Consider the following 13,054-nt stretch of genomic DNA (forward strand, 5'->3'; position numbering starts at 1 on the left):
TGCCATAATTAACACAAGTACAATAGGCCCCAAAATTGAGCCCTGTGGGACACCACAAGATATGCTCGACCAAACAGTTACCAAATAATTCACAATAGGGATTATTCTGCACTGGGATTAATTGCTGAATAATAATCCTAGGGTTCAAGGGGTTAACTGAGGGCTTATTCATCTTCTACTGCTAGGAAAAGATCGCTGACCACACAGTGGCCCATCTGATTCAATTTGAATTGTCATCAATCTGTCATGAGTGAGGCTTGAGAGGTTCAGATTACAAGTTGGATAAAGCACCCTGTGCATTTAGGTCAGCTTTATTGATGTCTGGCAACTACCTGGACTGTGCTATTTTGTTCTCTTGGTCTTTGTCCTTATAGGACGTCCCACGTAATGCTGTGTCAGTCCAAAATTATGTTATACAGTTTGATGTCGTACACAGTAGCACTGGAAACGACTAATTCAAGAACAAGAAGAGCCAGTCTTCTTCAAATGAGGCTCCCATCTCTGCGTCACAGCAGAGAAAGGAAGGCAAAGTCTGTGCGTCACCAAACTACACCCCCTCCAAAAAGCCCAGACTCAGGGCCCCAGCACTGTCTACCCTACTGTCTACAACAGGCAACCGGAGCCAGCGGACAGTTTTCTTTTTTAAATATTGAAATCATATGGAAGCAGGAATGTTTTAACAATGACCCCCTGCAATTGTTCCCAACAACACATGTTTCCAATTTGAATTTAATTATACACATTTGGACTGGAATCAGATGGAAATGACAAAGAGGGAAAAAGAGAAAAGGAGTCAAATTGGAATATGCAATGCAACTACAAATGCGAATCAGAAGCAAACATGCGCTTTCAAGTTCACATTAATGACTAAAACAGAGCTGTTGAAATGTTCCCCTTCTAACCACTGGGCCATTTTCTGATTCAAAAAAATTAAACACCAAGTCAGCAGAGGGGCCTGTCTTCTTCCATAGCCGGGCGGGAATTGTTTTAATAATGCGGGCAAGTGGTGAGTGGCTGCGCTCATGGGACGAGTTCAGCAGAGGGTAAACGTCGACCAGTCCGGAGGGACGAGTACCCACTGACCCTAACAACAATGACCGATGGCCAAACTTTGCTTCACAGTTTTTCCATGGGACTGCACTGTCCAAGCCGTTAGTAATGTCTGGGGTCGCCAGAGAGAGGTGACATGCCGACAGAGTCTTCATTACTTTTCTATTTTGTGCGACTGCATGCTTTTTGGCTGCATCGCGGCTGTGAGTCACTTGCGAGCCCGGTGACAAAAGGAACTGCTGACTGTACGTGGACGTGAAGCGGGGCCTGGAAAGAAGTCTAACAACGGACGAAGCCTCTTTAGGAAGGAAATGGAAACCATGACCCATGACCCTCTTGTTTCTCTCTCGGCCCCTTATTAGGCAAGTGTCTCCTGAATTAGCTGAGCGGTCAACATTTATTGGGGTTCGCAAAATTGAAGCTTCTTCCTTTGGATTCGATTTTGTGGTATTTTGTGAGGCAATAAGTTAAATAACATTCAGGATTCATAAAGTCCCAAAGATGAGCTGAGAATGAGGTGAAAGCCCTTTTACAAAATGACATGAGTGAATAATACTGGGTGATTATGAGTCTCCAATGGGTTGTTGAATCATAGGCTTCTTAGTCCAAGTCATTACTTTCGGTATTCTCATTGGTAAAACCAGTCAAAGGCTAGGGGTGGTGTAATAAAAGTTGATAGGTAGCAAAACCATACCGTATGTTAATCAGACGCCTTATCTACAGAATAGCATGAACAAACAAAACCACAATGGCTGCCAGAAGGTAGAAGATTACAGCAAAAGAAAACAAAAGAACAGAAAGTCACAGTGTCCAACAGGGTTTAAAATAAGTTACTGATGATATCACATCAGAGCTGATTCCAGGGATGTCTGGAGACAGTATAAGTTATTGAGCTCAATGAACAGTAATTAAAAAGCACTCAACCACCGGTAATCCAATATAAAGTAGACTCGAGTCAAGTGAGATGACATTTCTCTATTCATGCATTGGTACAAGAAACCGTGATCTCCACATTGAGCATATTCATTCATCCATCCTTCTTCTTGCTCAGGGTTATGGTTGGTCCGGAGCCTATTCTGAAATAAATGAATGAATGAATGATTTCATCCATCCATCTTCTTTGTCAGGGTTATAGTGGGTCTGGAGTTCATGCCGAAATCATCTTTCCTTCCATCCATAACTTCCTTCCATGCATCCGCCCATTTTTAACTCATTATTCTTCATTGCTCACACCAAGTTCCTTGTATGTGTAACATACATGGCGAAATAGAGATTACGATTCTGATCCATCCATCCATCCTTCTTTTTGGTCAGGGTTATGGTGGGTCCAGAGCTTATTCTGGAATCATCCATCCATTCATCCTTCCATCCAATCATCCTTACATCCATTCATCCTTCCATCCATCCTTCTTCTTGGTCAGGGTTATGGTGGGTCCAGAGCCTATTCCGGAATCATCCATCCATCCATCGCTCCATCCATCCATCCATCCATCCATCCATCCATCCTTTCATCCATCCTTTCATCCATCCTTTCATCCATCCATCCTTCCATCCATCCTTCTTCTTGGTCAGGGTTATGGCGGATCCAGAGCTATTCCGGAATCATCCTTCCATTCATCGCTCCATCCTTCCATCCATCCATTCATCCTACCATCCATTCATCCTTCCATCCATTCATCCTTCCATCCATCCTTCTTCTTGGTCAGGGTTATGGTGGGTCCAGAGCCTATTGTGGAATCATCCATCCATTCATCCTTCCATACTTTTTCTTGGTCAGGGTTATGGTGGGTCCAGAGCCTATTCTGAAATCAAGGAGCGCGAAGCAGCAATACCCCCTGGACAGGGCGCACACCCGTTCACTCACACCAAGGAGGCAATTCAGCATAGCCAATTCACCTACCGGGTGTGTTTTTGGAAGGTGGGAGGAAACTGGAGTACTGGAAGAAACCCACACAGATACTGGAAGAACACACTTAAATCCTTACAGACAGAGATCGGAGAGAACCCACACACACACAAGCACACACACCAGTCCTTCCCTTCATTTTCATTTTAAACACTTTCCATGATGAACTAGAGGCTTTATCTAATCGATGGCTGGACGTCCGAGGAGAGAAAGAAATTCCACTCTGAATGTCATTAGACCAGCAACCTCAGCAGTTTTCTCTGTGACACATTAAGACGGCCGGATTCAAGTAAAAACATTGGTAAAGGGGCCCATTTGTTAAGTGAACTAGAACACAGACAACCTGAGCATTCATTTTGGTCCCAAGAAAAAGCAAAAAGAACCTTACAGCATTCCATTCACACCATGGATGAACTCTGTCCAGAGCCCACACAATCCTGCTCTGTTCTCCAGCCATTTGTAACGGCTAACTGCACGTGCCATGCGGGAACATTACTGCACACAACTGGTCATGCAATGGATGGCGACTTCGCTTGCTGGCTATTCGAAGGCTGCTGCAGCAGGAGGCAGGCAGGCACAGGACTTCTAAGTGAATGCTGTTATGGTGGTAGCAGATTTAGCACCAAGCAACGTCATCCAGTGATGGCTCAGCTGGGTGGGCGCAGTGAGGGGTTTGGGTGTGCAGAACAGTCAATCTGCCTCCTCAAAACTATCCATCAACATTGTCAGAGCTAAAACGAACGAGAGCGCTGTTTTATTAGCAGGCAGTGGAGAAAAGGGCTAGCTAAAAGTGAGATAGACTAATCTGCACCGAGGAAAACTCCTGAGCTGCCTTGTCTAATGATGCATTACACTTGCATTGCTTTCAAAAAATCAAGACACTGTTGACAGGCTAATCAGTTTGACCAGTTGTCTCAAAACAATTGAAAGTGGGGGAAAAAATGGATTTTGTTTTTTTAATCTAGTTAGCGTCTTAGGGCTGTGGATTATTCATTGTCCTTTAGCCAGGTAATGCAAATTTTAAACATTCTAAATTCAGTCTTGATCTTGTCTAAACAGCGGTCTAAAACACTTGTCACCAAGCAGGAGAACTAAGTAAACAGCCTAGTGTTTTCAGGTAGCCTTCATAATGTAATTAACGGTATAAAATGGCAGGTAACAGGACATTCAAGGACGTTCAAAGAGAACTGCAGGCAAATCAAATCCCTTGTTTGACAGAAAATGATCTTCAGGAAGACCTTCATGCCATCAGAGTCATCAGAAGAGAGTCTTTCCCACATTCTCACCATAAAATTCAGCATCAGAAGTTTAGGTTGAAAAGAGCATCCAAACAAGCATGATGCACTTTGGAAACAAGTCCATTAGACTGATGAAACTGAACTTATTGGTCGCAATGAGCAAATGTTATGGTGGAGAAAGAAGGGTGCTAAATTTCATGAGCACGGGAGTGGATCAATCCTGCCTTGGGGCTACGCTGCAGCCAGTAGCTTAGGGAACATTTCACTGGTAGGAGGAAAATGCAGCTGCACAAATCCTAACTAAAGCAATAAAATACAACAACAACAACAACAATAATAATAATAAAAGAAAAATCCTACCAAAAAAGTAAGAAATCATGCAAGAAACAGAACTCTTCTAAAAATAAAAAATGGAATACAGCATGTTTTGCTTGTCCGTAATAACAAAATGACAGCATATTTACAAACTCAATCACACAGAGAAAAGCACTGAGAACAATAACATTTACACCAACCTCAGGAACAAACTCAAGACCGGATGAAAATAAGAAGATGCGGTTGCATGACAAGGATGAAAGCAAACAACACAGGATAGCCACAAAAATGATCTCAATGCACAAATGAAGGGGAAAAAAAGCAGATGGACAAACGGGAGTCGACGATTATGCTGGAGAGAAGGCAAGAAAGGAAGAAACGTGGAACAACAGTAAAAAAAGAAGAACGAAAGAAGGACGAAACAGATCAAGTGATGGCATTTCAGCTGCCACAGAAGTTGTTTCTCACCCGTCTGAACAAAATGGCTGAAAGAGGGCATCTGATTGGCTATGCCCAAATGCCCTCCTCATCGTCCTATTGGTTGAAAACCAAGTGGCAATCCAAGGCAGCATGGGATTGGAAGGAAGAGTTAGGTTAGTAGGTGAGACAAAAGACAAAAGTCGAGCTGATGAGTTCAGAGCTTAATTGGGTTCCTAACTGACCATGACCTACCATGACCTGTAACATGGAATAAGCAGCACAATCATTTCTGTGGACGAACCGTGGAAAAATACAGCTACAAAACCCCACAATCCTTTAAACTGTTAAACACAGCCATGCTCACCTCTGCCTTTATACATTTTCCCCTATAAAACCATTCAACTGTGTGTGAAAGTGAGGAAAGATGCCTCTAACTTTGCCTGGAAACCCTCTGGGAAGAAAGAGGGAATGGATACAGTAGCTGGGGGGAAATGGTCCAAACTGTAGAACTATGACAGCATGTTTTTCCCTGCTCCTCTGAAGATGGCTATGGAAATACCTGTAATGAATGGTGTCTGAACTTTCTAGCTGGGCTTCTAAGCTGTGTTGTCTGTGTGTTTCTATGTTAACGCTGTGATGGAAGGGATTGGAGCAGTCTCTGGTGCTGAAGTGTGATGCTGCTCTTATTTGAGTTGGACATGTGGAGGTGAAAAACGAGGCCCAGCAGGCCAAGCTCGCAGGAAGGCCTGCTGTAAGTGTTCTCTTGGCAATCAGAGATGAGCAAATGAGAAAGATCCGTGACAAGGATGACCCTGTCTGAACGGGGGTTTGTGTGTGTGTGCGTGTTCCCAGTGTTTTCTGACATTCCTTTTCGCTGGCTGTTCCCTAGGCTCAGTAATCCTGACAGTAAGCAGTCTCTGCTAAGTAGCAGAAGCAGCTGTACGTTGTGCTAGTTGGGACCTGGGAAATGCATCGTTTGCTTGATAATTGATCCTTAAAATCAGTTCTACAGGATAATTGGCATGACTCGACATTTTCATTGCTTGTAAATCTCCAATCACATAAAGCAGATTTGTTAAGTTGAAGTTTGACGATTTAGTCAGAATGTAACTTTTGTCTAATATGCCATTGCACACTACACATGACAACCGCTCGGTTTTGCTAATTCACGAGTTTGCCTATTCCAGATTGTTGAGTTGTCCTGATATTTAAAAAAAAAAAAATATATATATATATATATTTTTTTTTTTTGAGTGATTAATTCTCTACAACCTCCAGCAGGAACAACTAGGAGCAAAGCCTGGTTATGGTCTTAAACTAATGTTTAGAAGAAAGGATGAGTGAACAGTGATTGAGGCTGCTGTTCTTCGGCACCGATTTGATCCTTTGGAGTGAATGTTCACTGCGTCTTTGTCCCCTGTGCCGGCTACACGTAATGCATGGACGTTGAATGGTTTAAGGAATCCTAAAAAGGTAAAAAGGTAAAGGTGCATGTATTTGTCACTGTACAGTGTGTCCTCCGCATTTAACCCATCTGTGGCAGTGAACATACACACACACACACTAGTGAACTAGGGGCAGTGAGCACACACACACACACACAGAGCGGTGGGCAGCCAACTCCAGCGCCCGGGGAGCAGAGAGGGTAAAGGGCCCGGGAATCGAAACCTACAACTCTATTATCGATAGCCCGGCGCTCTAACCGCTGAGCCACTGCCACTGCTTATCCTTCTCTTCCTCTACTATTGAGCACAGAGTTTAGTACTATTTAGTTCTCTGCTTTCTGCTTAGCATGTGATACACATTTCTCTCATTTTTTATGAGACACTGGGCTTCTGGGATCTCCAGGTGAAATATTGCTTGGTTTGCAGTCTCACATGTGCCCGGTTACGTAGTGTGAGCAGTACAGCGATTGAAATTTGGAAAGTCATGTAGTGTCCAGCAGTGCAACCTGTCCTGTACAGCCCGTCTGGCTCTCGTCTTCGGACAAGTTAGTACGGTTAGTGGAATGTCCCTTCAAGAGTTCTTTTTTTCCCCCTTCTAATCTCGCAGTCAGCCACAGGAAAGGAATAAACTGGATGCTTATTTTCTTGGAAACGCGAATGCGGAACAATTGCAGTGGAAGTCCAGACATCACTGGTCTTCGTGGTTCAAAACTGTGAGTGTTTATGTTTATTTTTAAGGTTATAAATTATTAGGTTATGTATGAGTGGTTTATTTAATGGTCATGAGATTTTGTTGTTTATTTGACAAACCACACTGTAAAACATTTTTCCCCTTGCTGTTACCAAGCTGGGAAGGTGAAGGCTAACATACAAGCCACCCCACCGTTTTCAAACTGGCAATTCTATTAAAGATAGCATCACAATAAGTGATGAGGCGGAAAAGGAAGGACCAGTCTACCCACTCAGAGAGCGCTAAACAAATGATGCTTAGTAATGTTTGTAATGCTTATTTTTCTATAAGTTTATATTGGGCTTCATACCAATTTGGAAGTATGGCCCCACTGGTGGGACTTGCTGTTGGCTGATCCCTGGTTTGTACTTTTCCAACCGTGGGATTCAAACGCTCTAAATACACTTGACGTCTTTTTCTATTACTCTCTTAAAGAAAATAATGGAAATGATTCTCTCTGCTGGCCAGGCTTCAGGTATTGTTATCATCGCATCACATAATTTTAATAGTTCTGCCAATTCTATTTAAAATGCAGTGATTTACCCAAAGGCCTTTATAGGAGGACAGGAGTAACAGGCCCCAGAACGTAGCTGTGCAACGATTACATTCTAGGGAAAAACTCTGGCGGACGGTTACAGACAGTCTTGGGAAAAGTTAAAAGGTATGACAAATATCATATATGCTGGGCCCTATTAATGAATTCTATGAGACGTGAGGGTGACTGATGCACTTCCTTCTAGATGAGGACTAGGACCTAAGGACTAGTTTTCTTAGTGGCTACAGAAATGAATCTCATGTAAGAGGGGGCACTAAAATGGATTAGAACGCTTTGTGCTTATTAGGACAGTGTGAAATTAGAGAAAAGAAACCCTTTACTCTATCTCCTTTTCTCTCCGTCTCCAGTGCTCATCTCGTCATACAGCCATGCGATAGGAAGGGCTTAATACTAGAGCATTTACTGTTTAAAACAACAAAAAAGCAGAGCACGGCAAATCCTGAAGATCCATCCAGTGATTATGGAGGAGCTAAACAGATGAGGCTGCACACATGTGTGTGCCTGCCCTCAGCTGGGTGTATGTGGTGTGTGTGTGTGTGTGCGCGTTTGCGCGCATTTGCGCATGGACACATGCGCTCCAATGCTTTTAGGTGCCCTAATATGAAATAATAGGAGAGATTAGAGTTGAGGAGCTGTGTTTTATTGGATGTGAAAGATGTAATTTCCTGTTGCTTATGCTTGGCTGTAATGACTCTCCCTTGTAAAGCAGGACAGGGCCTTCAGGGATAAATTAAACATTATGGCCAGACGGGGCTAAAGAAAGAGTGTGATAGAGGAGAGAAAGAACGAAACTGTGTGAGAGAGAGTGCAGAGAGCAAAAAAAAAAAGTTAACACACAGAAATATAAAACCAGGGGAGGAAAGCACTGACAATATTAGTGCATATGTGTGTGTGTGTGTGTGTGTGTTGTACAGGGTGCATGTTCCTGACTCACCTGATCTGGAGATGGTTTGTGATTAGTCTGGTCCGAATGCGAGGAGGCCTTCAGATGGTCATCCTCATAATTATCGGCCATTAGCTTCATCCGGTTCTGCGTCTGAAAACAGGGACAGATGGTTGAAGGGCAGGGTGTACGATACCACAAGACACAAGCGCACGTCAGCACACAGAAAGATCGTCTCTGCTTATACTTAGGGAACATAAACCAAATCTGACTCGATGTCTTCTACACTTTGGATCCCTACAGAGTCATGCAGCATGCATTAAGCTCTGCGTGTTGATTTATGATAAGGATTTGGCGGCCATATCCCAAAGAATAAACTTGATGTGGATCCAACACCAATTGTCTTATTTTGTAAGGGTCTAGACCTCATTCTGTTGACAGTGGAAAATGTAACAGCACTGATTCAATTACTACAACTACAAAGCCCATTTCTGACTGAAGACCCCTGAGCAGCTGGGGCTGTTTTAGCAGAGTGAGGCAAGATCACTGATGTCATTCGAGGTGGTTGTGAAAGTTTCTATACAATTCAATCATTCAGGTGTAAATAAAGTCATTCAGAGGGGTTTGATGTGAAATGGTACATTACAGATTTCTTCATAGTGGTGGTGACGGGAACCATGGGTTTACAAGCTCCACTCTAGCAACATTATTTAGTAGCCAAAACAGGCCGTGGACAGATATACATAATCTTCATATAAGTTTTATATGTAATGTTGAAAAGTAACCTGGAGCTAAAAGGCTGCTTATCTGTACAGTAAGTGTGTATTTATTTGTGCAGTAAAACACACATTTGATCATAAATACAAATAACATTCATATGAAAAGTACTCACTGTATCCATTATAACATCTCCAAAGCTCTTCTCAAGGATGTCTAGTATTATTATATTAGTATTATATAGTATTATAGAGTTATCATCCAACACCTGGTTTGCTAAATCAGAATCCAGAAATCTAGAACCAAGCTTAGTAGCTTAGCTCTGGCTCTACTACTCTCTTACTATATATATATTAAATTATATATATTATAAATATATATTATATTATTTTTAAAGAGTGTAATAATGTGTATAGTGCATGTATAAGTATTAGTGTGTATATATTCTGCATTTGTATTTTGTATATATTAGCTTTTACTACTTTGAGGGACAGGTGTATAAAAACAAGCACCTAGCAATGATGCAGTCTGCCTTTCCACACATCAGTGAAAGAATTAGCTATTCTAAAGAGCTCACCGAATTCCAGCATGGTGGTGTATGTAATAGGATGCCACCATTCCAACAAGTCAGTTCATGAAATTTCATCCCTCCTAGATACTGCATGATCAGCTGTGAGTGGAAGGAGTCAGCCACAAAATGGCAGACCATGTGAAGTTACAGAACCAGGTCGTCGAGTGCTGAAGTGCATAAAAGTCGCCAAAGCTCTGATGACCATAACTGCAGAGCTCCAAACCTGCTGGTAGAGCTTCAAAGGGGGACCAACTCCATATTAATGCCTATGGATTTCGAATGGGATGTCTTAAAAGTTCCTGTAGGTGTAATGTGTAGGTGTCCCAACACATTTGTCCAAATATCGTACGTCTGCATTCGCCCATTTCTTCAAACGTCCTCCTTCTCTGGAACTGAGAAGACGAATGAGCAGCAGATGGGTTCGTGTCTGACCCCCTCTAAGAACCTTCAGATGTACCATTTAGAGAGCCTGTTTACACTAGAGTGACAGTGACGCAGGGTTTGTGTACATTTCAGACATCCTCTGACTATTCCCTCTAGATGAAGTTCATATGAGTCAGGTTTGTAGCGCTGCCAAAGAGGGGCACGCATGCAGACACTCGCAGACACCACTAACAGAGTACGGGATTTACATTGGCAAGCCAACCATCACCCCTGCCTCTCCGGCACACGGACATGATCAAGAAATGACATGAATCAATGAGACGTTGAAGGCAAATGAAAGTCAGGCCACGCCCTTCCCCTTCAGGCTCCCCACAGGGCTAGACGGCTCAACCCCACCCACAATGTGATGGTTGGGCTCCTTCTGTTTAGTTTTCTCGCCCTTTTCCCTCTTTGCCCATCGTCTCCTGCCCTCTCGTCTGCTCCCCCCCCCCCCCTCAGTGTTCCTGTAAAGAGGCTGGTTTTAAATGTTGGTGAACCCCAGGGTCAGTTATGCGGGCCTTCCACTCATCCCCACAATCCATAAGGTCAGAGAGTTATTTTACTGAAGCTGGCCTGAGTGAAAGCGAGAGGCCCAGATGCGGGCAAACTGGCTGCAGTGAAGAGAGCAGAAACAGCCTAAAGGAAGGCTGAAGGAAGGGGTAATTGGGCCCCAGGCAGGGGTTGGGGCCAATTTAAGGAAATAAAAGATTGGAGACTTGCCAGTCAGCCTTTTCTCAGTGGCACGGGCGCAGTGGAGACAGAAGGGGTGAAGAAGGAGTAGAGGTGAAGAGACAACTACAGTTAGCTACTCTGGCACCCATTTCAGTCAGTAGACGGTTTACGAGTTTATTCTGGGGATCCATTCCAGAGAAAGACTGGGTCATTTGTGAGCCTCGTCCGTGTAGCATGCAAACCACCACGTTGAAGAGGCTACAGATTGCAAGTTATGGACGTAAAACACAACGCTAAGGGCTGCGATGACAAAAGGGATCAAACTAAATTACATGGCCAGTGTGAGAGTGATGTAATTACACTGCTTTATTTGGAATGCAGTGTTAGAAGCATGACATGTGCTTCCCCAGTGGCCCCACCATTCAGCTAAACACATTCGGATATCATTAACAATACTCCTAAAGAAAAGAGGCTTCTCCAAGAGTCGGGAAATGCTTGTAGCAACGGCTTTGGAAAGCAGTTGTGGTGTAACACTTTGCTTGAGGCTTGCTACATAACATGGGCATACCCATTCCACAAGGCACTGACATTACTGGACATAATCAGTCATAATCAGTCATAACTGGTAACAGCATATAGCATCTGTCAATGTTTTCGGCATGGTTAAGAGTCATTTAACTATTTTAAGTAAATCTGGAGCATTTCTACTGGCTTATTCTTCTTGAAACTGTGATGCAGTGTAAAGAACAACTGCCAGCCTCTTCCATCTTCATATTCACATTTCGCTGGTTAGGGACGCCATGGCTCAAGGAAGGAATGCTCCCTGTACATAGCGCCAGTCCATCGCAGGGCACCACACCCCTGAATTACTCACTCACTCACACCTAGGGGCAATTTAGCATGGCCAATTCACCTACCATGTGTTTTTGGGTGGTGAAAGGAAACTGGAGCACCTAGAGGAAACCCAAGTGGAAGAATAGGGAGAACACTAAATTCCTCGTGGACAGTAACATGAGCGAGGACTGAATTGGAAACCTCAGGCTCTTGGAGCTGTGCACAATGTGACACCAGCCTGTCGTTCTCAGCTAGATTCAAATGATGTCAAAAAGTCTTAACTGGCATAAAAAACTAAACAAAAACAAATGTAGTTCATTTAATCAGATCATCGTGAGCATCCATGACTTTGACCACGCACAGCATCTGAACACAGAATGTGACCATTTTCACTACATTTTATTCATATTTTATTGTGTGTTGCACACGTTTGTAGACCTTCGGTCAAACAGGCTAACGAGTGAGTCTAATATAAGTGTATATAATTGGGTTAAGGCAGATGATCATACATCAGATGGACACTGATCCTGTCCCACACCCTCACATGCATGTGTGTACAGCACATTTGTTAAAGGTGAATCCAGGCTGGAAGTAGGGGAAGTTCACTGCAGTTTTCTACAGTTTTTGAGATACTGACACTGTTCCAACTGAGATGCGGGATTATGACAGATTTACCCCATAGGAATGAAAGGGGTGCAAAGCCTATGCACCATTCTTGAGGGCAGATAGTACAAATACACTACTAACACCCAACCAACCACATAGGGTACCTCAGCAACTCCGTAGCAACAGCTGATACATCATAGCAACCACCACAGAAACTACCTATAGGGCAGTGATCAACACCAGAGCAACCACCACTGCCTGGAAATGGGAAAAGCGCTTTTCTAATTGGTACTGTTCTTCATTGTGCTTGTACAGGAATTCTGTATTATGGTTAGTAAGTTTTCAAGTGTAATTTAAGGCCTATGCCCTTTAATTACTAATGAAATCATGCCTTTAAAGAAATGAAATGATCTCAAAATGATATTATTCTTGTTCAACTATGGGACAAGAATAATCAATATTCAATACATATGGGACAAAATAGAGCTTGTTTCTTATTTTGACTATAACAAACTTATGATCTCAGGCCTACAAGTTATAAATACTGAATAGAAACCTAAAACTTGTTAACAAGAACTTAAGCTGATAAACCGATCTGAACATTAGGTGATAATTAGCTATAATAGGCCGCTCATTTTTGATCGGAAACACAAAGTTAGTTACCATGAAATGAACCCAACAGGACAAG

General features: G+C 43.0%; 1 protein-coding gene across 9 annotated transcripts in view; it reads right to left on the reverse strand.

Annotated features, from left to right (window-relative positions):
* Positions 1 to 13,054, reverse strand: part of erc1b (ELKS/RAB6-interacting/CAST family member 1b) — a 276,578-nt gene that overhangs the window by 40,000 nt on the left and 223,524 nt on the right. For 6 of the 9 annotated variants that reach the window (XM_072672916.1, XM_072672915.1, XM_072672914.1 and 3 more), the window contains one exon: positions 8,595 to 8,696. In XM_072672916.1, coding sequence (XP_072529017.1) covers positions 8,595 to 8,696 — 102 coding nt within the window. Of the gene's footprint in view, positions 1 to 4,977; positions 5,044 to 8,594; positions 8,697 to 13,054 lie in introns of all 9 variants that reach the window. The other 3 variants (XM_072672920.1, XM_072672918.1, XM_072672917.1) reach the window with 1 other exon arrangement.

This window comes from Salminus brasiliensis, chromosome 2 (assembly GCF_030463535.1).
Source record: "Salminus brasiliensis chromosome 2, fSalBra1.hap2, whole genome shotgun sequence".
NCBI lineage: Eukaryota > Metazoa > Chordata > Actinopteri > Characiformes > Bryconidae > Salminus > Salminus brasiliensis.